At 38.8% G+C, this 25294-nt stretch overlaps 1 protein-coding gene across 7 annotated transcripts in view; it reads left to right on the top strand.

The window, feature by feature from the left end:
- The first annotated feature begins 931 nt into the window (after positions 1–931).
- Positions 932–25294, top strand: part of LOC124138812 — a 119778-nt gene continuing 95415 nt past the window's right edge. For 6 of the 7 annotated variants that reach the window (XM_048399733.1, XM_046505689.2, XM_048399735.1 and 3 more), the window contains exons 1-2: positions 932–1362; positions 23759–24528. In XM_048399733.1, coding sequence (XP_048255690.1) covers positions 23873–24528 — 656 coding nt within the window. In that variant the 5' untranslated portion in view covers positions 932–1362; positions 23759–23872. Of the gene's footprint in view, positions 1363–23471; positions 24529–25294 lie in introns of those variants that run through there. The other variant, XM_048399734.1, reaches the window with a different exon arrangement.

Consider the following 25294-nt stretch of genomic DNA (forward strand, 5'->3'; position numbering starts at 1 on the left):
AGTGAAGTAATGGCGTTTGGACACATGGGAACAGTTTCCAATGCCGGTTTCAGGCTCTGGTGCCGTATTGGATTTGGGCTTTATAATTATTATTTTTTCAGGCAATCAGGTGAAATGAAACACACCAATGGTGACCTTATTGTTTCGTGTACACTATCATTGTAATCCTCTACCCATGGTTCCTCGAGGTTACAGTAGCCGGGTAGAGACCACAACTGTTTCACAAACTTTTCACTGGAATCCATGGTGGGTCTTTTCTCATCACTGTCATTGTCTCTAAAATTGTTTTTCATTTGATTTGAACAATTTATTTTGTTTTATTAAATGATTTTTCTTATCCCACTTTGTTTTTCTTTCCGTCCAACCCTTTTACTTTGCCTTCAGAGAATCAAAAATTTGATTGAGAATTTCCTCCTTTGTTGTCTTGTGTTTTGTTTTTAATTTTTTTCCAAATTGATCCCTGGCGTTTTGACATATATTGTCCCGACGTACGCAGTTGTAAGCAAAGTACTATCCAGGACACATCTTACCTTGTTTCATTCAGTTTAATTTGAAACCGGGTTGTTTTTGTAATAAACCCGAGCAACGATCCATGCTGTCCGATAACAACACATAATTACTTTTGAGACCATAAAATACATTTAGCTGAAAGCCTGAAAAAAACGCCCCCCCCCCCCCCCCCCCCTTAGTCAGACGCCAGCAGATGGCCATGAAAATAACCAATAGCCTGGCGTACGTTGGTGTCAGATTTTATCACAAGTGTGTATCAACGAAAACGGAGAATGGGACAATGTTGCAACGTATTGTTAATAGCTTCTCTGACTACAACCATAGAGTGAACTATTTATTTTCTGCGCACAACGCTTAGCTCGACCCACTTAATTCGTGTATCCTTCTAAGTCATCGTGATTAGTTGTGATTCATTTATGGTGGCTGCAACCGCGAATATTTTACAGGCTGTCACGCCCCTACACACCCCTGTTATACTGGTCCACACAGCGCATAGTCAAGTAGGTCTGTGTCCAGCAGGAATGTCGTCTTAACTTTCCAATGTGTCAAAGCCTGTATGTGTTTTGTCCTCACGACTGGCTGAACACCGATTGATCGTGGCTGGCTAATATTCTCAACATGTGTTGAATGCGGTGTGTGCTCGCCTCGTATAGTAAGGCGACGACAATCAGATATCATTTCATAACCGCGGCCCCGGCTAGATTGTTAAAGGTGTGAATTTGCTCGAAAGCTGTTGCGGACGGACAAGCAATAGAATCGCTGTGTTAACGTCTACGCCAGTGGGTCACTGGAGTAGAACTCCGTGTGTGATCACCTAAACCCGAATACCGAACACTAACTTCACGGATAAAGGTATGTTTCTTAATTATCTATACGCAGCCTATGTCATTACTGTTTCACAGCGTGTGTATGGGTTACACGTATTGTTCATGTGAAATGTATTATGCACATAGCATGCTTCATATTTGTTGGTCTATGTCATGACATAACCAATGATATAATGACAGAGTTTGTTTGTTCGTTCGTTGTTTAGAAATATTCCAGCTATATGACGGCGGTCTGTAAATAATCGAGTCTGAACCAGACGATCCAGTGATCGATATCATGAGCATCGATCCACACAATTGGGGTACGATGACATGCATCAACCACGTCAGCGAGCCTGACCACAGGATCCCGTTAGTCGCCTCTTTCGACAAGTATAGTCGCCTTTTACAGAAAGCATGGGTTCCTGCAGGTCAATTCTAACCCGTATCTTCACGGGTTTAATGACACAGAATATACATACACCTGACGTATAAACAAAGGGACAGAACATTATATTACCATTCAGAATTCATAATAATAAATGTTCTGTGATGTTTATATATCCTGAATGGTCTGACAGTTTTATGTAGCCGATGACTGTCGTGGTGTGCATACTGGTATTAAATAGGGGTTTGCTTGACAACGTAGAACTAGGGCATTCACAAATCATTTAGGAAGAGGATCAGTCAGACCAGAGGATGGAGCCTGGAGATTTAATTCATTGTTAAAAATAAATCTGATGATCACAAATTAATGTTTAATCTGATCTTTAAACATTGAGTGAGTGTGATACAGGTTCTACATACAGGTTATTGTACCTTCTATTATATGTAGTTTTTCACAGAATATATACTGAACCGCAAAAGAAACGTCACTATGGATAGATATATGAGAAACCTTATGTGTCCAAACACTGTAAACATACTTTGAGACATATTAAAAAGATGAAACTTGGCAAAACTGATCATCAAGGTTAAAATTAAAGTGTCAAATGTTCTTAAAGTGAAACACAACACTAGTCTCTGAGAAAATGGCATCACAAGTCAGTATCTCGTGTGTCCGCCATGTGCATTGATGACTGCCGTGCAACGTCGATACATGGAATGGATGAGGCGATTGATGAAGGCCATAGGCACTTGAGCCCACATCCTGAGGAACGCCTGACGCAGTTCAGCTGCAGTTGTCGTCCTTGGTCGGACGTCATTCAGCCGTCTTTGAATCTCGTCTCTCAGGTGCTCAATGGGATTTAAATCGGGACTGAGGGCAGGCTACTGCATGGTTCTGATGCCATTCTGCTGGAGGAAGTCTCTTGTTGCTCTCGCAGTGTGGGCACGGGCGTTATCATGCTGAGCTCGTGGTTGCGGCCAAATGAGGTATGGCGTGTGGTCTAAAGACTTGATCAATGTACCGAGCTGCTGTGACACCATTGCCTCTCCCTGGACCGATGTTCTGGAAGACCACAGGGCCGACCCTTTGTGCAAGACCAATTCCACTCCACACCACGATGCTCGGACCACCCCACGAGTTTCTCTCAATAACACAAGCATCCGAATAACGTTCCCCACGGTTTCGCCAGACTCTCTCTCCCTCTCGCTCAGCCATCTGCTGTTGAGATATGGTTCTCGTCTGAGAAGAGGACTCTTCGCCACTGCTGGTGGCGCCAATTCTGGTGCTGTGTTGCCCACTGAAGACGGTACCGGCGATGACGTGGTGTCAGAATGGGTCCTCGGTGTGGCCTGTGACAGTCGAGGTATCCGCACTAATGTGTCGCTGGTGTCTCCCCATGGTCTGTCGAGCAGTTTCCGCAGCAGTTACAAAGCAATCTGACGATCCTTACGTCTGGTTGTGACACTTTGTCTTCCACCACGTGGTCGGTCATCTGTAGTGTTGGTGATCTGGTACCGTTGCTGGAGCCTGTATATGGTCCTAACGTGGACTTGCAATGCATTGGCTACTTGCAGTGCGGTTTGTCCAGCTTGCAATCGTCCAAGGGCTTGGTGTCGCTAATTTCTTGTCACTCTTGGCACGTGGTGGCAATTCAATAACGAATGAATGTTATCCTTACTTACTTACTTACTTACTTTGGAGATTTAACGTGCGCTTTCCGACTGATGCGTATTTCGCACACGGGCCCGGCCAGGCCATTTAATGTGTTTCCGAAAGGGGCGAAGGTGGTCTGTGCAACCCAAGAGGGGTGTTTTAGGGGTTGCTTATATAGAATTTGGGAATTTTGAGATTTGGAATAGATGCCGATGGGATTGGGGAGGAGAACTAAGGGAGCTGGGTATGGTGGATGTTTGTTTGTTTATGTGATTTTGATTTGGTAGGTTATTGTGTTTTTAGATGCGTTTTATTAGTTCCGTTTTTATTAAGAATACGCCTAAGGCCTTGAAGTTTTCTAGTTTATTTTGTGGGTTTAGTATTGCTTCTAGAGTTAGAGCCTTGTTTAGATTGAGGGTGGTTTGAATGTTATCCGATCAGGGTGGACTTCAGTATATTTCCCCCATGGTGAGAGAATGATCACATAATGTGTGATTGTGTACCACCCAATGCTGAAATGTCACAGCCCACATTCATTATTGAAATTTATACATTATCATACTTCAACATACGTACGATAGAGAAGCTAGGTTTGACAATATGCAGAAGGAAACGTTTCGTTGTTTTTAAATTGTTGATTAGAATGGGAGAATACATATACTGTATATGTTATGCACATCGTCCCCGAAAGACGTGGTTCGTTCATCGTTCTATCGACCACTGGTTTGTCAGGTCCAGACTCGATTATTTACAGGTCGTCGTGATATAACTGACATATTGCATAAAACAATAACGAAACAAACATACGGAGGAGGGAACATTTACAATTATCAATACAATATTTTTTAATGGTTGCTGCTTTACACCTATGACTTAAAGATAGCATCCATAATGCATTGGTGTTAGAAATATGTTTGTTGACTATGAGGAAATCTAAGCCTTAAGGGCACCGTAAGGTGCACACTCAAAAAAATATCGTTAGCTGAGCATGCTTAATTTCCTTTAAAAATTGTACTGTATGGGGGGTGGGAATAGGTTCCATTCAGGGACTTTTATACTTCAAATATCTGACCATGGTGACTGCAGTGAGTAGAATGGGGTTATATGCGTGGTGCATTGTACTCACATGAACAATCTCAAATAAACCCTAGCGAGTCTAATACAATTTGTTTTGTCAGCATGACGTCGGGGTTATTCTGATGCATCTGGAGCGTGAAATCGATGGGCATAACCGATGTCCTATTTACGTTTCATGCTCGAGAAATCCGCGAAGTATTGTGGTCATCACTTTCTCATTACATTTCGGGTTTTAAAGGAAATCACTCCCATTTAGTTTACTATAATATTCATAAGGCCCTCGTTATTCGAGTAGCTTCTGGGACATAATCCTACGAGATTGAATTGCACTACACTATGTTCATGGATTAGTTATATATCGTTTCCATCTTAAAGAGATGGTAAGAAGATACGGATAAGCTGGCTGGGCTCTTCTCCATATTCAAGCATATGTTATTACACGAAGCATCGAAACTGAAAATCCTTTGACAATTACAGTAAAATTACCACATTGAGATATATTTTATTGCACCATGTATTAAGGCAAAGCTAGTCTTTGTCTTGTGACTGAAGAGAAAAATAGGTGCATGAGTCATTAAAATAAGCCATCCTCGTGATCATTTGATTTATTTATATAACGACGTGGGAGCTTTTATGTGCTCATTGTAGAACACAAGAAGAGTTCAAATTCGTGTTTGACAATACCTAGACACCCAGTTGTTATGAGGTTTATATATTGACATAAACGGAGGGGCAACCAAAGTATACCGATTTGTTTTTTTTGTAACTGTAAATTGAAAGAACTGTTGTTAAATTTGATTATGTCTACTTAACCGTCCTTCATTCCCCGAGCACTGTGTAAAATGAAATCTGTGGCTGGATAATTTTGTGTAAAAATAAATTGGTTCAATGAAAACAGATGTAAGAAATGGATTTGACATCTACCATGTGTGAAATGTAAATTTGGGCTAAAAAACACATTTATTGATTTTCAAACATAATATGTCTAAGGTACCCATCAGCAAATTACGTTTTATGCGAAAACTAATTAAATAGTTTGAATCAAATCATTTATTCAAAAATAAAACGACGTATATGTATTTGAGTGCTTCCAAAGCGCCACAACATTTCATTTTTTTTTTATATAATATCGCTAAGTTATTTTCAATTGCAAATCAAACATATGATGAAATCACATGAGAAGTATCAATCAACTCTTTAAAGAAATGATGAATTTGAAATTTATCAATATGTACGGTTCGCGCCCTGAAATGTCATATTTTGTTTACCTACAAAAAGGATGAATGATAATGTTCTTATTTGTCATGTGATCTGACAGAAACACATGCACGTAAACAACCTAAAAAAATCCTCGATAACTCACAATAACTCAAATAACACGATAAATCAAATAACTCAATAATTCAACTAACTTGATAACTCACAATATCTCAAGCTCGTTTTCTATGGCAACTTAAGGTGTACTGTTGGTGTACCTCGAGAAATAAAAAACTCAAATAACTCAATAACTCAAATTACTCAGATAACTCAATAACTCGTTACCGTTTATTTCGGCTGAAGGTGGACATCATAGGATTTCTATTGAATTCAAATTTTTAAAGTAAAGTTGTTTAATTTCTTTTTCTCGTCAACACAAGTTATGGTGAAACGTCTAGTTTATTTTATTTACGATCATACATATGCAACAGCTGTGAGGAACTAATAATAAAGGTGTGGCTTTTCATCCCAATACACGTTCATACGGCCTCAAGTTAATCTGTCTCGACAAGTGGCTTGGTGTACGCAGATGGAGGTTGAAGTATAGAAAAATGCTCAATCTGTCAAGCCATGTAGGCAGTATGTCGTAATATTATAGTATATAAAAGATATAATATCACAGTGTGCCTTGGAATAGATAACATTTTGCACAATGTGCTTAATGATATTCAAATTGAAACCACACTCTTTTGCTATAGTGTTTAACATGACCGAAGTACTTTGTGAGAACTGAGGGAAGTAGGTCAGTTAATATGTTGTGCATATTCACTCCACACTGCTTTGATCTCACGGTTGATTCAGTTGTCTTCGTCAGCTTGAGGTGTGATATATCTTGTACATATGTCTTGTCTCAGTCAGTCGTCTAACAGTAATTAAAACACATACGTGACGTCAACCTATCTTTAAGAGAGATCCATTATTTTTCATAATTGTATATTTTGGTAACGGACAGTTGTCAATAATTCATGCCTACGTTATTCCGAACCTACAATTGAATTGATGGAACTATTTTTATTTGACACACAGTAAATGATTTTAATATTTTTTCCGAAAAACATCTCTCGCCAGCGGGTTTCGAATCCGCATCTTATGATTGGAGAAGATGTAATATAGTCCACTTCGGCTTCTGCGACACATTATAGAAATTAATAATGTGAAATAAAACATATCAAAATGTTTATATAATCAATAATATAATATGCACACTGCTGTTACATTATGTTACCCATAACATTGTTCATGTTAAACACGTTAACAGACAACCGTTAAATTTAACAAACGAAGGAGCTCGACGGTTGTAGCGACCAGAAGTGGGATACGACCAGAAGTGGGATAAACACTATAGAGAATTATATCTGTCACATGCAACTATGTGTTTAATTGACAAACATTTAATAAGAGTAAAATCATCTGCACTTCCTGTGTTTTTTTATTTTTACTCCGTTTTGCAAAGTGCGCCAATGGCAGTGCTACTGACTCGATATCCACCATTTGTAGCTAAATATAGCATCGCATAAAAGTGGTAATTTGGAACTAAAGCGGAATACAATTTCTTCTTGACGGTACTTTTGCATGAACCGACATTTATTCGTATATCTTTCATGTATCTAAATATAAAAAAGCGACAAACTCCATTCCATATTCATACGAAATATCTATTAAAAGCAGCGTCGACTGTACGATTCCGACTACATCATAAGCATGTGTTCATGCATGACTAACATGTTGTTTGTTTGTTGTTTAACGCCGCACTCAACAATAGTTCAGCTATATGACGGCGGTCTGTAAATAATCGAGTCTGGACCAGAGAATCCAGTGATTGACATCATGAGCATCGATCCACGCTATTGGGATACGATGACATGTATCAACACCCGATCCTGTTAGTCGCCTCTTACTACAAGCATAGTCGCCTTTTACGGCAAGTCATGGGTTGCTGAAGATCTATTCTACCCCGGATCTTTCCGGGTCGCATTACTAACAAATCGTGATGATAGCAGATGTTCGCAAAACGGTGGCATCCATCTACAAAGGCAAGAATTGACCAGAAAAAAACATAGGAACATAAGGTACAAGTGAAAATAGGGAATTGTCATCAAGCTGATTTGAAAAGCCACCTAATTGATTTATTCTTTCAAGGGACAGTTACAAGCTGTTTTCATGAGCATCTAACATTTATAATTGTCTCGCAAATGTTGACATGTCCATTCCTACACATAATGTATTGTGAAACTGAAATTAGGATTGAATTATGTAATACAGATATGTTCTTAATGTATCAGCTTAATAAATCTATCTGGTGCTTCTGTATACTTCACTAAACATTAGCCATGGATAAGGTCGTGTGATAGTTTGGTAGGCAATCAACATAAATCTTTATTTAGTGTAGTATAACAATAATAACAAGAAATAATTGTTTCATTTCGTTCACATTCCTCCAATACCACATACATGGGAAAGCATTTCTTTCACATTCCTTCAATATCAAACGCACGGGAAAATATTTCTTTTACAATCCTCCAATACCACATAACCGGGAAAGCATTTTCTTTGGCATTCTTCCAATAGATGGAAATGCATGGGAAAGAATACCAAATGCAAGGAAAAACATTTCTTATACATTCCTTCAATTAATACCAAATGCTTGAGAGAAAAATACATTCCTCCAATTCCTCATGCTTTCATGGGAAAGCATTTCTCTTAATTCCTAAAGTATTTCGTTTACATTTCTTCAAGAACAAATGCATGGGCAAGCATTTCTTTCACTTTCTTTTCATACGAAAGGCATGAAAAAAAAGCAGCATCTTTTTACATTCTTCCAATACCCAATGTATCGGAAAACATTTCTTTCACATTTCGGCAATACCACTTTCATGGGAAAGCATTTCCTTTTACATTTCTTTAATGCCAAATGAATGGGAAGGCATTTGTTTTACATTCCTCCAATACCACATGAATGCAGTGCTCTAAGCTACGGTTCAGTGTTCAGAATTGTGACTCTATGCTACACGGCATTCTCTGATAGTGGATTCGAATCAGATTATCATCTTTGGTTTGCCAGCATCCGTCTACGATCAGTGTTGCTTTGTGCTGTGCTATTTTTTAATTCTGTTCAAAGTTGCGTCACACTAAAAGGATTTTCGCATGATTCGGTCCAAGCAATTCAAAAATGTAATTTAGAAGGTTTGAAAATTAAAGATTACAACCACAACTGTATATCTATAAACCCAAATCACAATAAAAATAAGAATACCTATTTAAATTAAAACTGGATAAAGCTTAAAAAACCTGTCAGCAAGACTGAAAATTGATCATTTACAGCAAAGCTGTTGATTTTATAGTGATGTATTTAACACTTGTTTGCATATAATAGAGAACCAATGTACCAAAATTCCTTTATTCCTCTAGATACTGCATAAAGATAGTACATAAAATGAATCTGTCTGTAATACATTTGGTGAGGTAAGGTGAAATTGTTTCCTGAACGCGACATGCTTTGTTTTTTGTTTTTGTTTTTGTTGTTTAACGCCGCACTCAGCAATATTCCAGCTATATGACGGCGGTCTGTAAATAATCGAGTCTGGAATAGAGAATCCAGTGATTGACATCAAAAGCATAGATCAACGCAGTTGGGATACGAAGACATGCATCAACCAAGTCAGCGAGCCTGAACACTCGATCCCGTTAGTCGCCTCTTACGACAAGCATAGTCGCCTTTTACGGCAAGCATGGGTTGCTGAAGACCTATTCTACCCCGGATCTTCCCGGATACATGCATGCACGTGTGTTTGACTACTTGCACTTGTCCGCACGTTTATGCCGGATTTATGATGTTAGGCCATTGAGACCCCTTCCCGTTCTTTAAAAAGGAAACCCCACTTAGACACATTATATTGACCCCAAGCCGAACAACCGACTTTCCGCTCTCCGGGAAAAAACTACATCCAATACACCACAAAGGCGGGCTGTAATAAATTTGCTTTTGTTCGATCACAAGACTTTAATCTACAATTGTATAGTCCCTATGCATATACCGCATGCCTTCAGAAAGACATTTTGCATGCAGAACTGCTATAACTTTATCATACTTGGTATGCAATTGTTTTTAAATCCTCAGATGTTTGCTTCAATGTTTTGGGGTGTTTTTTTCACTTTCTAGCATTTACTTTGTCTCAACATGTCTATGGCAAATAGCATAATAACTTTATGTATACCATAGCTATAAGATCAGATTGACAGATTGTTTGGGGAGGGGTTACGCCAAGACTTGGATATAGGCGTCGCAGTCTGGTAACAGTGATGTCACATAATTGCATTAGCTCTGAAGCCATGGGCGTATTGCAGGCGGCAATGTTAATTTTAGATTGAAGAAAATCCATCATTAACACCGAACTGTAAGATATTTCTTAAATGCAACATACACTCTTTCATTAGTTTTAGTTATTTAAATAGTCATTCTAAAATTTCTTTCCCCAAACCACGCGATGTAAATCATCTGTTCCCTTTCTAAATATGCACGCAATACTAGTGGACGTCATCGTCAATTTTGGGGGTTACATGTATATAATGTAAGATGAAACTTACTCAACAACGACTTCGCCTTTAATTCACAGTTCTTCACTAACAATGATTTAAATGACCTCATGTGGCATTGAATGTTGGATTATCTTGGGTCTGAGACTGTAGTGACGTAACAGTTACTAAGCACGTGTTAATACGGGAACGTGATCGCTGTCATCAATACTTGCCTGCAGCCTCATCCTCCAAACTGAGCTAAATGAGCAGAGAGCATGACAAATGAATTCCACCCAAATCAAACAAAGATGTGACTTGGCAACAGTTGTTCGATAGTGTAATCACATCGCATGCCCACCCGTCTGACATTCGAGATTGTTTCATTGGTACATGATGCATAATTGTCATGGTTAACCATGCACGCTTCCGACGTCATTGCTACATAAAAGACCATTGCGAGTGGTTAGAAATTAAAAGAGTTATGAACCATGAATACCAGGTAATTGATGTTGATTCGTGTATTGTCTTGTCGCTAGTGATTAATAAGCTCTGAGATTATTTAAACTCACATTTGTTAATATCGATGGAAAAAAAGTTTAATCGTAATTGAAACCAAAGATTAGTTCAAATATATATTAAAATATACATCCTTAAATGCTGTAAATGTGCTAACTTCTGTTGCAATGACTTTGGATGGCAATTTTTCTTTCTAAATCAGCCCTAAGACCAGTTGGAAACTCGGTTGTTCCAACGTTTTATTGTCGATTATGCAATATATCGAGGCTAGGGGCATAGTTCGTTTTCAAAGATCTATCAGGCATGTAAAAGTCAAACCATCAAGGTTATTCATCCTGTCTTCGTGGCCCAAATGTTTGCAAATATAGAAACATCGCTATTCTAAACATTGTATAGAGATGTATTGCTTCATACATTCATGTTTGTGTTACACATTCTCGTTGCCTTTGGTACATTGTCAGTCGTAGGAATCCATTGAAAAAGGTTGTGTTCGCGAAGCATACTCTCTATACGCCTACTTGCACTTTTGTGGACTGTTCAATAGACCGTTCAGACAGGCTCAAATGTGTTGCTGCATGTTTTGTCTAATAAGTAACTGATAGTGGTTGTTGCTGGTATTTTAATAGGCTGTATACAAAATGTTTCTCGGGAGCCGTTTCTAAAAAGTGAGGAGGCATGTAGGACTTTTTATTATTTGTTATTGAAAACATGAGTGATGCGGGAGGAACACATTTTATTTATTGCCATTAATAATACCAACTAACACAACTGCACACATGCTGAACTCGACTCTTTAATACAATGTCATTTGCCAAGCAGTGATAACAGAGTCTGTTGTATATGATGCATTGAATCTGGAAAATATATATTTTATTATTGGGTGGTGACTTTATATCTCTATGGTAAAATTGAGTTCAAAAGATGTGCTTGAACCGGCAATGGTGCGGACATACATACTTTTACAGATTTACTTGTTTTTATTTTGAAGTGGAGCTATATGTTCGTTTTGGTGTTTGCTCTTTATCACTGATGAAGACTTGATGACCCTTGTCAAATGGGTATGTTTGTATTGGGATATAAGTTTATGAAAACAAGCATCCAAATATTCATCTTTTTGTCAAATGTTCATTATAAGCTATGACCTATATTTGATCATTGATCTTTAAATGTCTACTGTCGAGGTTTACATGTTTACTAGTCTGATGACATGTTTAGCCTTATCGCAAACACATTTTCAATGATCAATTCATATATTTTTCACCACTATTCTGCCTTTAAAGTCCAGAGGAATCTGTTTCGGAAGGTAATCGAGACTGATTATTCTCTGGCTTTGACGTTTAATAGTTCCACCATGACGCCTATTAACCATACAAAGCAAATTAAATCAAAGATTTCATCAAAAGAAATATATATCTGTTGCATGTCAGTTTTACAATAAAACGAGCTACATGGATGATCCGGGTTATAATAGGAGCCCAGCAATCTATGCTTGTACGAGGTGACATAATGTTTCATTCGACCAGGCTCGGCTCGTTTTCACACACAAATCACATCACGTCAAAAAAGATGACTGGGATTTATGTGAGTGAGCCATTAGATAGATGACTGAAACTGAGATGAGCAGTCCTGTTCACATTCGTGAAATTTGATCCAGAATTTGATGGTGTAATAAAGCAAAGCCAAGAGAGCCCAAGACGGGAATATCATTCGAAATACAAAGGTTAGACAGCACTGGACGAACGTAAGCATTTTAACCGTGATGTCAATATCAAATTAAATCTGAAGTTGCACAGCGAGATGTGTTATTGATTGGGAAATAATTCTTCAAAGCACTGGTTACTACCAAAGGTTTTTGCATTGATTATATGACTTCCCGGAAAGTGCTTACGGATACCAGGCGTGTATCATTCAATATACAAATATGTCAATCGGACAATGTGCAGACTCTCCAGCCCCTGATGCTGTATGTGTTCTTCAATTTTTCTTTCAAGACGCCTACGGGCGACTAGACAGGTCGCATCTATATTTTATTATTGTTCAAAATGCTTTTAACGTTTGTTTTGACTGTCACTGACCCCATGTTAAGTTAGACGTTGAAGACAATCAGCTAAAACTATCAATAACGTCAGCTGTAACCTTGTCTTTACTTTGTCTCCGACCCGTGAAGATCTAGGGTAGAACAGGTCTTCAGCAACCCATGCTTGCCGTAAAAAGGGACTATGCTTGTTGTAAGAGGCGACTAATGGGATCGAGTGGTCAGGCTCGCTGACTTGGTTGATACATGTTATCGATCCCAATTGCGTGGATCTATGCTCATGATATTAATCACTGGATTGTCTGGTCGACTCGATTATTTACAGACCGCTGTCATATAGCTGGAATAGTGTTGAGTGCGGCGTTAAACAACAAACCAACCAACCAATTTTTGTCTCAGTCCTCTTTTGGGCAGTTTACTTTCAATCCTACCAGAACGTTAAAGAAATAATGGGCACCATTTATTCTGTGAAACACGACTTCACATTTGGTCTGCAAGTGTCCTAACTTCAAACGCCCTTATGTTTTTATTGATTTTTCTTCCAATAACTATGGCATTTTGTCAACTGACTTTAAGCTGGACAGTAACCAGCCTGACAAATGAAATCATAACAGTATTATTGAAGACACTTGATCAATAAAGCTTATCAAATGAAGATGCAGCCTCGGTTGTGTAATAAGCTTGATTCTTGTCGTTATCATGGGTCATATTAATCATTGGAAAATGTGGCTAAAATAATCTGACAAGGGATAACGGAAAATAAATGGCAAATGTTTGCAAGTCCCGTCCATTATGGACTAACTTTGAATAAACATAATTATCAGAATCATAAAAAGACATTTCCAGGAACAGCTGAAAGTGAATGGCTTTCTGACTGATTACATCCTGACTGCCGTTAGACACGTAGCCTATAATCATCAGACATTGCGTTTTGAGATTTATGTCAAATGAGGGAAAATAAATAGTGTCAGATGTATCATTATATAATTAAAATGTTTAATTGCGCCTGATAAAAACATAACATTATTCGATGTCACACCATTAGAACTGAAAAAGGTAATTACTTATTTTAGAATACCCTTGAGCAAGGTGGCCTTGTTGTTTAAGGAGCTACAATTTGTTGTCCAGAATTGAGTCCTTTTAATTACTCCTTTGGTAAGACAAACAATAAGGAACTATCAAATGAGTTTTTCTCATTGATGTATGGCAAAGGACGTATGTATATATTTCAGTTATAAACTCGTTCTAGTCAATCCATCAAGTCATGGATGACAGTTAATAAATCTAACATTATGAGGATAATACTGAGACAATAATCATGGGTACTGCACAGCGTCTGCAGAACAAAACCTTTCAAGAGATCACAGTTGTTGATTTCAACATAAAGTTCTCTGCTCGTGTCAAAACATTGAGAGTTCGCATGGATTCATACCACAGCATGGAGAATCAAGTAAGATCAGTTGCCGGACATGCTAGTTCCACCTACGCTTCAATGTAACATTGGTCATCCAATATCAAAAGATGCGTCTAAGAGGTTGATCTTAACACTAGTTCTCTAAGAATGGACTATTTATAAATTTCTTCTTTGATAGGCATTAAGAAGTTGCTTAGATAACGGTGTTAGAACCTACACCGAAACGCCGCTCTTAATTGTAATAAAGAAGTTGTTCATCTATAAATTATTTTCTTACTTAATTTATAATCTTGTAAATTCATGCCTTAGATGGTTATATATCATTCCGGATATCAAGGGTATGTATTTGAATGGCTTGTATATGCTCATATTATCGGTACAAAAACAAGAAGATCATATGTTTCCAACATTTGAAATATTGGGTTCAATATTTATTTTCACATGTTGATGTCTTTGCCATCAAGGCTCATATAACCTCACTAACCTTATGACGCTGATGGTCTGAATACGCAGAACACTAGTATGCAAGCTGACACGTTCCCATTAGGTCACCAGCTTGATCACGTCCCTTCACCGGGTTGCCTGTTCTTTAGACAATTGAGTTGGAGTGTGGGGCACCAGGGTTGCGAAATAAATTTTGAGCCATTGAACGTTAACTCTCATGTTATCATTCACAATGGGTATTGATAGTTTGTTGGGGTTTTCAGTGCGTGACCCTTTCCAGGCTGTTTGGTTTTGTAAACCCATGAGTGAACCTTTTGGAAAATAATTGACTTCTATGCTGTTTTAGGTTTCAACTTCTAATTTGCATGTGTTCGTGTGTAGCATAGCTTCAACTCAAGTTAAAATGAGCGAGATGTTGCACATTTGTATATTTCTTGTAAACACGATGCCTGCCATTCAGTCAGTAAGAAAGGATGTGTAAACGCATGTCATATTGATTATGTGTAATATATTGATTTTTCACTTTAAGTGTGACATGCAAGACATGCAAATGTATATGCACACTTTGTACGAAGTAAGTTCAATACTGTAATAGAGTAGTATACACTCTTCATTCACAAAACTAGTGTAGCTACAGTTCGGTTTGACTGGGCGGAAGAGTATTACATAGTAACAACAAATTAATTAGTATTATGTCTAGAGGGATGGGGAAAGTGTATAATTGAGAAATACATATTTCTCATGACATGAAAGAACGTCTTTTCAACGACGTGGCCCGGGGATCGAACCACCGACCGACCTTCTGCTCTTTCCATGGCCACTAGGCCTCCGTAAGGTCCTCAACGAAAAGTTAAGGACAGATTTAGTATTGCTACACCTGATATGCTGATATGATGTAATGGATTATTGCGACACTAGTCACAGTTTTAGTAGTCACTCCTTATTTTACTCGTTCTAAATGGGAATGATCCTATTATATATATATATATATATATTACCCGTTCAAGTGTTTGTATATATATAAAGTTGATAATATGAGTGAAAGGTACATGTTCCATGAATCGATACTCTGTTATTGCGTTTTACACGTACATGTATACCCATAAACAGAATGTACCACTTGAACATAAAACCCTTCGGATTCAAATTAACTGTATAATTATTCCTGTCACTTTCAAGTCTAATATATTATGTAATATATATAAGTGAGTGAGTGAGTGAGTTGGGTTTAACGCCGCTTTTAACAGTATTCCAGTTGTATCGCGGCGTGTCAGCTTAATGTGGGAGGAAAGCCCAAAGTGATGCAGGTCTCAGACGTTTACCACTTCGGTGAAACCCACGAGCACGGGCATGGTGCTGACAAACCTAGAAACATAATAGGGGCGAACGGGGATTCGAACCCACAATCATAGGTTTGTAACGTGGCCATGGGACGCAACTCTGCACAGCGAATCGCGGCGCCTTAAACGACTCGGCCACCCGTGCCCCCTATTATAAATAAAGGACATCGTATTTTTCTCTGCTATCTGCTACAATACTGAATTCTTAAGGGTCATGTCCGTGAGATATTACCACATTTATACACTGTAAAAGTGTGTTGAGGTATAAAACAGGTGCTGCAGATTTATGTTTAAGTCCCCAAAACCAGAGAGGCCGTGTATGTTTTAACTAAACACGCTATGACATATATAACAATTGCCGGGATCTCACATCCCCAAATCTCAACATGTTTAGGAAAACTAACTTATTTATGACGTCATTCCTTATTTGCCGCGTCCCTTTCGCGCATCAGTACGACGCACGTCTTGGGGAAATTTAATCACAGTACAATATAGTCATACTGTCAGAAGAGAAATGGAGATCCTCTTGGGAGACCATTTAAGTCTGTAAGTGATCAATCACATATTCAAATTTGATAATAGCGTCCATCCCAAACATATGAATATGAAGACTGACGTTCACACGTCTATATTAATTCTGGTCATCACCCAACCTTTAAAAAGCTTGCATATTATTGTGTTGTTCCAGCAGACCGTGTATTAATTAAAATTCAAAACCCTGAATATACATTTGAGTTGGCTATTTAATATTCTGAGGCCGGCGGATGCCGGGCGGTGATTTTTCGTATGTCATGGAAACATACTTATATGAATCATTTCCTTAAAATAAACACATTCGTTCGTAACGCAATAGTATAGTCCTGCCACACGAGTATGAACCAGACACTCCAGTGATGCGTCTCCACGAAGAACATATCATTAAAGTTTTATTACCCAATCAATGGCACATAGGTTTGCGATGATATACGTAAGGACGGTGAGACATTTCTTGTCGTGATTTAGGTTCGAGTTCAATAATATGTCAATCCTTTAAATGTACCTTGGAGTTATTCCACGGATACTAGTATTCAGTTTCAGTCGATGAAATACACTATCCTGGTTCATTATGTAGCAACGTGCCGGTACTCGAAAGATATATGTAACTATACAGCCAATGAATGAGAAGTGTGGGTTTAACAGTAACTTGGTGTTATCATAGCTGTCACTTTTCATGACAGGAAAAGATCCAAAGTGACGCGGATCTTGGACGTTTACCACTTGTTGAAAACCAAAAGCTGTCATAAAGCCAAATATAATGACTTGTTTGTAACCCCTTCAGGGTTCTTTGTAAGAACAGGATCCCGGTAACCTATGCTGGTCGTCAGCAGTGACTATCAAAATGGATTGGTTGACAGGTGACTTGGTTCACTGTGTGTCATCGTACACCGACAACGTGGGACGTTTCTCATTGTCGAGAAACCACAAACAAACAAACAAATCCTGCAAATGAGCATATCCTCCCTACATTTAGCTGAATATATACTACTAAACATTTAATAGGGACAATCAGATATGTGTATTATGGAAAGATTTTTAAAATCCCTAAGTTTTGTAGCATATAACAGTATGTCCATGTCATCAAGGAAAGTGCATGCTTGATACTTTTAATCGCCCTCGAAGCGATACCTTTTATTTCACACATGATTTGACTTAAAATCCGTTTGCAAAGTATACCATTCATTGCTTCAGGCCTACTTTAAAAGATCCTGCATCCTGTCCCAAGCAACAATTTCATGCATTTGCCTAACCAGTCAGGCTTAGGTTCGGTGGGTATTGGGAATTATACTGTATTCCATCGCGTCTGGATGTCGTATAAAACAGGACTTGCAGCACCACCAATGAGGTGAGGCAGTTGCGTTACTGTTTGTTTTGGTCGTGATGTAGTCATCTGTTCTTGTCTACCGCGTGATAGGTACACGAAGGAGGTAACAAAAACACGTCCAGGCTTTACAACAACTACACGTTAAGCTCACCATGTTGCATAGCAGCAACTCCTACAGGGGTTTGACTGGTTGAAAATAGACAAATGTCCTTGTTTTCTAATACAGACTTGATGATGTATCCACCTGGAAACATGTAAAGCACCGCTTTATTTCCATATGAAATAGTCATTTGTTTTTGTTCTCAGCATGACCTACTCATTACAGAATCCAGTATCAATTATCCAATAACATGTTTGGAACTGTTCCATGCCAGCGGCCATTTGAGAACCCTTTCAGGTACTTCCTCTGCTTCTTTGTAGAATATGTGAAGCAATACTGGTTTCCATCTGGAATCACAAGGAATCATTTACCTATTTTTACCGGCAGTATTTAGTCAGTTATTAAAATGAGATCAATGTCATATGTATATGGTTCCAAAACAAGTGACAAATACCGTTTCCACAATCATAAGATATCTCGATCAAAAGCAGCCCACTGTACGATTCCGATCACATCACATGCACGTGAAAAGCGAAACCGTGCGCGTATACTGCCCCACGGTTGCACTCGTCACAACACACATGCAAAGGCAAGTCAATTGTTCATCTAAAAAATTACAGGTTATATGGACATAAATAAGGAGTGGTGTTTAATCTCGTCATACTAAAAGTTATATCATGTGGATAGCAAACGAGATAGACGTTGTGTTGGTGTGGCGATTGTTCATGGTCGGTTATACGGCATTGACATGCTAAAATGTAGACACTATTCAAAATGCACGTCTGCGACTGATTAATACGCTGTAAATGTGATATGACACTTATATGAATGAAATAAAAGCGACAAACCCCTTTCCATAAACATAAGAAATTTCGATTGTACGATTCTGACTATATCATGAGAATGTGTTTAAGAATCACTATCAAATCGTGGTGATATTAGGTGTTCGCGAACAGTTGAGCGTATCCTGCCCACCGGTGGCACCCGACACAAACACATGCAAAGGCAAGTCAACTGTTCACCTGAACAAACACAGGAACATATAGTATAAGTTACAATAGGGACTCATTTTGGTCACTGATTCGTCAAATTTGGAAATGTCCTCCACAAGTGTACAATAAAACGTTTAGAAAGTTTTACTAAGGCCTTGAATGTTGTAACCCTGGTCATACAACCTTTGAGCAATAGTCGTATGAAGCTCTCTCAAATCTTTGTAGAAAGAGTGTGCTCGTTTGTACTCCAAATGAAATCTAGACACCAAAGGCTGGAGCTGCTGGAATATTACTTCCCATAAAGGGAAAGTTGCCATTGAAAAATGCCATTCAAGTCATCTCTGGTCATGCAACTGATATAATACATGAATTAACGACGATTGTGGCATTGCATACACGTAGTGTTATTTTCACGTACTGTCGTCGTTTTGCAGACAGTAATGCAGCAGTGGAACCAGGACCTCCATTTGGTAACTTTCATGTCACGTAATCACCTGCCCATGCATTGTGTCGACACAGTGTTATGACTGGATGTCGATGTTGCTCTTATCACGTGACAAATACTTGTATCCTTGATAACGGTTTCAACCCACTGTCCCGAGTAGATATAGTTGTTTTTTCAGCACGCCGTGTGTACTGGAGATAAGGACTGGTCTAGAGGTTACTTTCTTTTTTGAATGCTTGCATTGGACGCACGTGATGATGGATAATATAACAACAGTGACATGATATTCTAACAAATTGTTTTGTGTCATGGAATAACATTCGATAAACTTGTTTCGAAAGTGAACTAACATTCTACTTACCTCTTTTGTAACGTAGTATTATTCTACTAACTCTTTTACATGGTGGTATAGCATTTTATTCACTTGCTTTAGACAGTGAAATAACATTAGACAGTAAAATAACATTCTGACAACTATATTTTCACTGTGGTATAACATTATACCAACTGTTTTTTTACGGTGGTATAGCATTTTACCAACTTCTTTTGCCTGGTGCTATAACATTCTGCCAATTTGTTTAATACAGCGATCTTGTATTCTAACAAATTCTTTTGCACGGTGGTATAACATTTTTCAAACTCTTGGCACTATCACAATTCTGAATTGCAGTATAACATTGTACTACCAGTTTCTATTGCGCTGGCGTCTCGGATAAGCAGTTGTCCAGGAGACCGCAGAGACGAGCCAGGAACCTGTGTTCCTGGGTTCGGATTCCAATTCGCGCTGATTGTGGTTCTTGTTTGTTAGCATCGTTCCCTAGTTCGTGGATTTTACCAAAGTAGTACACGCCTGAGACCTGCGTCTCTCCGGGCTATCCTGCATCACCTAATCTGCTACCCTTTGTTATCAAGCGCTTTTTTAGACAAAGCCCATACATCATCGACCTAAACTCTGAACTATTTTATTATTTGTCTATGTAAATACCTCATACCAAATACTGGTAATTGTAATTGATGAGAGTTTTTGTTAATTTTCTTGTCTGATTATAGATAACGAGGCAATTATCATTTGCATTCGACTTGTTTGCCTTTTGACATAATTTCGAATATTCATATTAGAGCATATCTAGGAGATACTTTTTCTTGATGAGATGTAAATGACAGATGCTGAATTCAAACACACACTAACATGCAATAATGAGACAATTTCATGTGAACAAATTATAGTCAGATTACATGACACTTGCCTATCATTCTAGAACAATTGTATATCAATTAACTGTCTCTATGTGAGAGACTTTATCGATAACATTTGCTTTATAACATCGTCAATACATCATATTAGTTATACGTTATGTTAGTATACAGTGTTTGAAAAAAATCGCCGATACCTTGAGACGCGATTAGAGCGATGAGTTGGCTGATTTTTTATGCACAGCCAAATGGAAACAAAGTTTACAAACTGTACTCGTGTGAATCACGTTTATGTAATACTTCCCTCATTAGCATAGAATGAGTGAGAAAGTTTTGTTTAACGCGGCTTTGAAAAGTAGTTCAGTTATATCACGGCGCGTCAGGGTGATATGGGAGGAAAGCCCGAAGTGATGCACGTCCTAGACATTTACCATTTTGGTGAAAACCACGAGCACGGTTATGGCGCTGCGATACATAGAAACATAATCAGGGGATTCAAAACCACGATCATAGGTTTCTGGTACGCCTAAGGGACGCAACTCTGCAAAGACGATTTGTGCCCCCATTAAATTTGAACCATCCCCATACGTGTATATTACATAATGTATAGGCATGTCATTGAAGTGCAGTAGTAGTGGAGTTTTAGCATTATTCTGACAACATAATAGGATGTGGGTGGTGTGGAAACGCTAAATATGGGAATCATACATAGCACCACCTTTAGTTCAACCCCATAGGCCATCCCGGCCTGTATTGTGAGAAATCCATGTTAAAACTGGATTCGCTAGTTTCACACGTTCACGTGAGTCTCACATTACACAAAGCGCTCTGTTGCTCGATATCAAAGTGTATACCTACTATCTGTTAACCAAACTCGGCCGTCATGTTGTACGAACTCGTTGCAGAGAGAACGTCGATAGGCGGCGTGAGGGTTACAGTAAGACATATGCGCCATTGTTTCCCGATGTTGTATGGTTGTTGCGGATTAAGCCGAGGAGACCCGAATGATTGTACCCATGTGGGGAATAGAATACGGTTTCTTCGACGTACGTAAATACAATACCTATAAGTAAGTATAAGTTATGAAAGGGTCAAAAGTACCGTGAGTTTTGTGTGTTTATACATAACAATAATTAGGACAATATAAATTGTGATAAATCTATGAGGTTGGTCATGTATTCAACAATTAGGAGGATATGTACTTCATGCAGGTTCATCAGCCGTCTTGTGTATACAACAGGTCACTTGCAAACGTTAAGTGAGTGGGTGAGTTGGGTTTAATGCTGATTCAAAAAGTATTTCAGTTGCATCACGGCATGTTAGTTTAAGGTGGGAGGAAAGCAGGCCTCAGACGTTTACCACTTTAGTGAAACCTACGAGTACGGGTATGGTGCTGACACACCAAGAAACATAATCGGGGCGACCCGGGATTCGAACCCACAATCATAGGTTTCTGGCGTGCCCAAGGGACGCAACTCTGCACAGCGAATTGCGACACCTTAGACTGACTGGGACGCCTGTGCCCCTGCAAACGAGACAGCAGATTAGCTGGATAACGTGTTTATACGTTTCCGTATAGCATACGTCAAATGTTATTTTAGTTTCAAATATGTCTTCATCACCCTTTTTTTAGGGAATGAAAAGGTTCACCACACGTTCAAATGTTACAATATGAGAGGTAAAAACATGATGTTACTTTTGCCTTCATAATTATTTATTTAACTTTTTTTTTAACTATCAATGTAGTTGTATGACCGAAGTTAGTTTCACCTATATAAACAATTAAGAGAGTGAGTGCAATGCTTAAAATACACTGACATGGAGGGAATAGTTAGTTTATCTTCGTGCATATAATGTGATAATGGTAATCAGATGATGATGATGATGATGATGATGATGATAATGATAATGATGATGATGATGATAATGATGATGATGATGATGATGATGATGATGATGATGATGATGATGATAGAAATAATAAATGTGCATATTTATAATGCGTCAATTCACACCCAAGAGCGCAACTTTGTTATACTATTGACACAACACATACTGACATTTTCTTGATATGAAGCGGGCGGTCGGGTAGCCTAGTGGTTAAAGCGTTCGCTCGTCACGCCGAAGACCCGGGTTCGATTCCCGACATGGGTACAATGTGTGAAGCCCACTTCTGGTGTCCCCCGCCGTGATATTGCTGGAATATTGCTAAAAGCGGCGTAAAACCATACTCACTCACTCACTTGATATGAAGCATCTACTCTACAACGTAATTTATGGTTATGATTCAAGGTAAAGATACAGTAAAATTTGCTTAGAAACTGGGATAAACATGTGTGCAGATTAGAGAATTTGGGTTCACAAGATCATTGAACGCGATATGTTGCGTAGTTCAGCTTACATTCCCTTATTTGTTTCCTTCAGTATATATGAATATATAACCGAATACCACGTACGCGTTTCCAAAACAGAAATTGATCTTGCGGTTAACAATAAACGTATGTACCGCTTGCTAAAACATCCGTGCTTTGACACGATGAGCGTGAGAAGAAGTTGGTTTGGCACAGACAGGAGATCTAATTCACCTGATATCATACACGAAATGAAGGTAGTTAAACTTCAAAACCTTGTTTTGGGCTATACTGTTAAATATAACACCGAAACAATCAAATCATCTGACCAGAATGATATCATCGCGTAATGCATATGTCGGTAAGCAAGTGTGTGGTGTATAAGGCGATATATTACCCTACGTAATTTATTTCTAATCATATTGCCCTGTGGGTATCGCGTACAACGATAAGGAGCCAAATTTTACTAGATTTTCATTTATCGGGTCCGTTGAGTAGCTATATTGCGTTCAGTTCACAGACAACACTGGGAGCCTAGAGCTGTGTTAACCTTCTTTATTCTACACAGAGATTAATCTTCAGAGTTACTCCACGGTTGAGTTCATTGACGCGTCACACTGGTGGATCGGAAGCATTATATCCAGATCGGCCGACTGTATCGAGTGGCACTCCGCCGGTGTAGGGCACCGTGTCACCAATGCTTTAGTGTTTATTGATCCGAAGCTTCTCCGCGGAGAAAGTGTTAATACTATTTTGGCCATGCAATAGTTTAACCAGCAGCACGCTATGTGTGATGATTACGACGATAGTAGGCTCGGGCTGTTGTATGAGTCTATATTCTTATATCTTCTTTCTTATAGACTTGCCAACGATAGGTCTCGCTGCCCTTGCAGTTACTCACTATATCAGGCCTGTGGAACGAGGCGCACACAGCTATAGCTTCGCGGTGACATGAAGCACTTCCCTGGAGCCAAATGAAGAGCCTCGGGCAGACAATCGGAGTATACATCTACTTAATTTTTCTCTCTGACATCGTGGTGACTGATCTCTCGTACTCTGATTGCGGAGGTTTCCTGACAGAAGAGAGGGGATTCATAAAATCCCCTAAATTCCCCCACAGGTTCCCCACACCTATCTCATGTCACTGGGTCATTCAAGCACCACCTGAGAGAAAAATCATCTTGTACTTCACACAGTATTTTCTAAGGAGCGGATTCTACCTGTCCGAGTATGATCAATACCATAGTGAAGTATCATATACTGGCAAGAACAACCTCGGAGAGATCAACTTTGAGGACGAATTCACATCCTTGGTAGCATATAAGCCATATGTGGTCATTACCTTCAACGTCCGTGACAACGGGAACATCCACCTGAGGGTGGAGGACTACCTCCAGGATGTTTATGGATTCAACATAACCTATGAGGTTGTTGGGTTGGAGGAGAAGGTGGGCAGGGATGCCTGCTCGGTGCATGAATGTTCCTACCTCGGGAACTGTGTCGCGAACTTTAACTACTCGGAATATAGGTGTGATTGCTTCGAAGGATTCTTTGGAAAAGAGTGCCAGTATGGCCCATATTGCGACCCCGATAAAGGGACGAATATGTGTGAAAACGGCGGAAGATGCAGGTAAGGATCTGGGTATTTTTATATTTGACCATGTATTGAAAGAATAACAACGTAGGATAGAGACTTATTTAAGCCTGCTGGAAGCTGCCAAAAGTCTATTATGTCTAACATGAGGGAATGGTCGTGTTTAGAGATTTCTTTTGCGAACATATGTTTTAAATTCAACATGATCAAATCATTCACCTGAAGTGATATTCCGAGCATAAAATGATAATAGTACAAATAGTTAGTTTGCCTGCATGGGTTTGAAAAGAAGTACTTTTGCATTGTATTGATGAGTATCTGTACGAATATCCTAGATTTTAATAAGCGCCTATTTCCAAACTTGAACAACTTCTCAATTATGCCTGACATTGAAAACAATAAAGATAAGTTTAAAGCACATTTTGTTCGCAGGTACACATTTTGCGGGTACATTTAACCGTGACTTTGCCCAAAATACAAGTGTTCTTTAATCTTGTCTACGTTTTCCTAACTTTACAATTTGTCATTATCAGTGGGACAAAAAAGACCATTGACAAACCAAACCCTCCAAACCTGTTTATGTTGCAACCATACCTGGCCCAAATTCAAAAGTCATCTCAGTGCCTAACATGCACAGCATAATTGTGAATTCAACCTTTCATTCGTTTCTTTGTCCTCATTGCCTTTACACCTAGGGGCCTTTCCATTTCACAAACAATAAAACCGTTTACGTAGAAATGCTTGAAACTTAAAAACTTCATTGTGATTACTTTTATGTTAGCCAGCGGATGATAAATCGATT

The sequence above is a fragment of the Haliotis rufescens genome, unplaced genomic scaffold, assembly GCF_023055435.1.
Source record: "Haliotis rufescens isolate VD_foot unplaced genomic scaffold, xgHalRufe1.0.p SCAF_2, whole genome shotgun sequence".
NCBI lineage: Eukaryota > Metazoa > Mollusca > Gastropoda > Lepetellida > Haliotidae > Haliotis > Haliotis rufescens.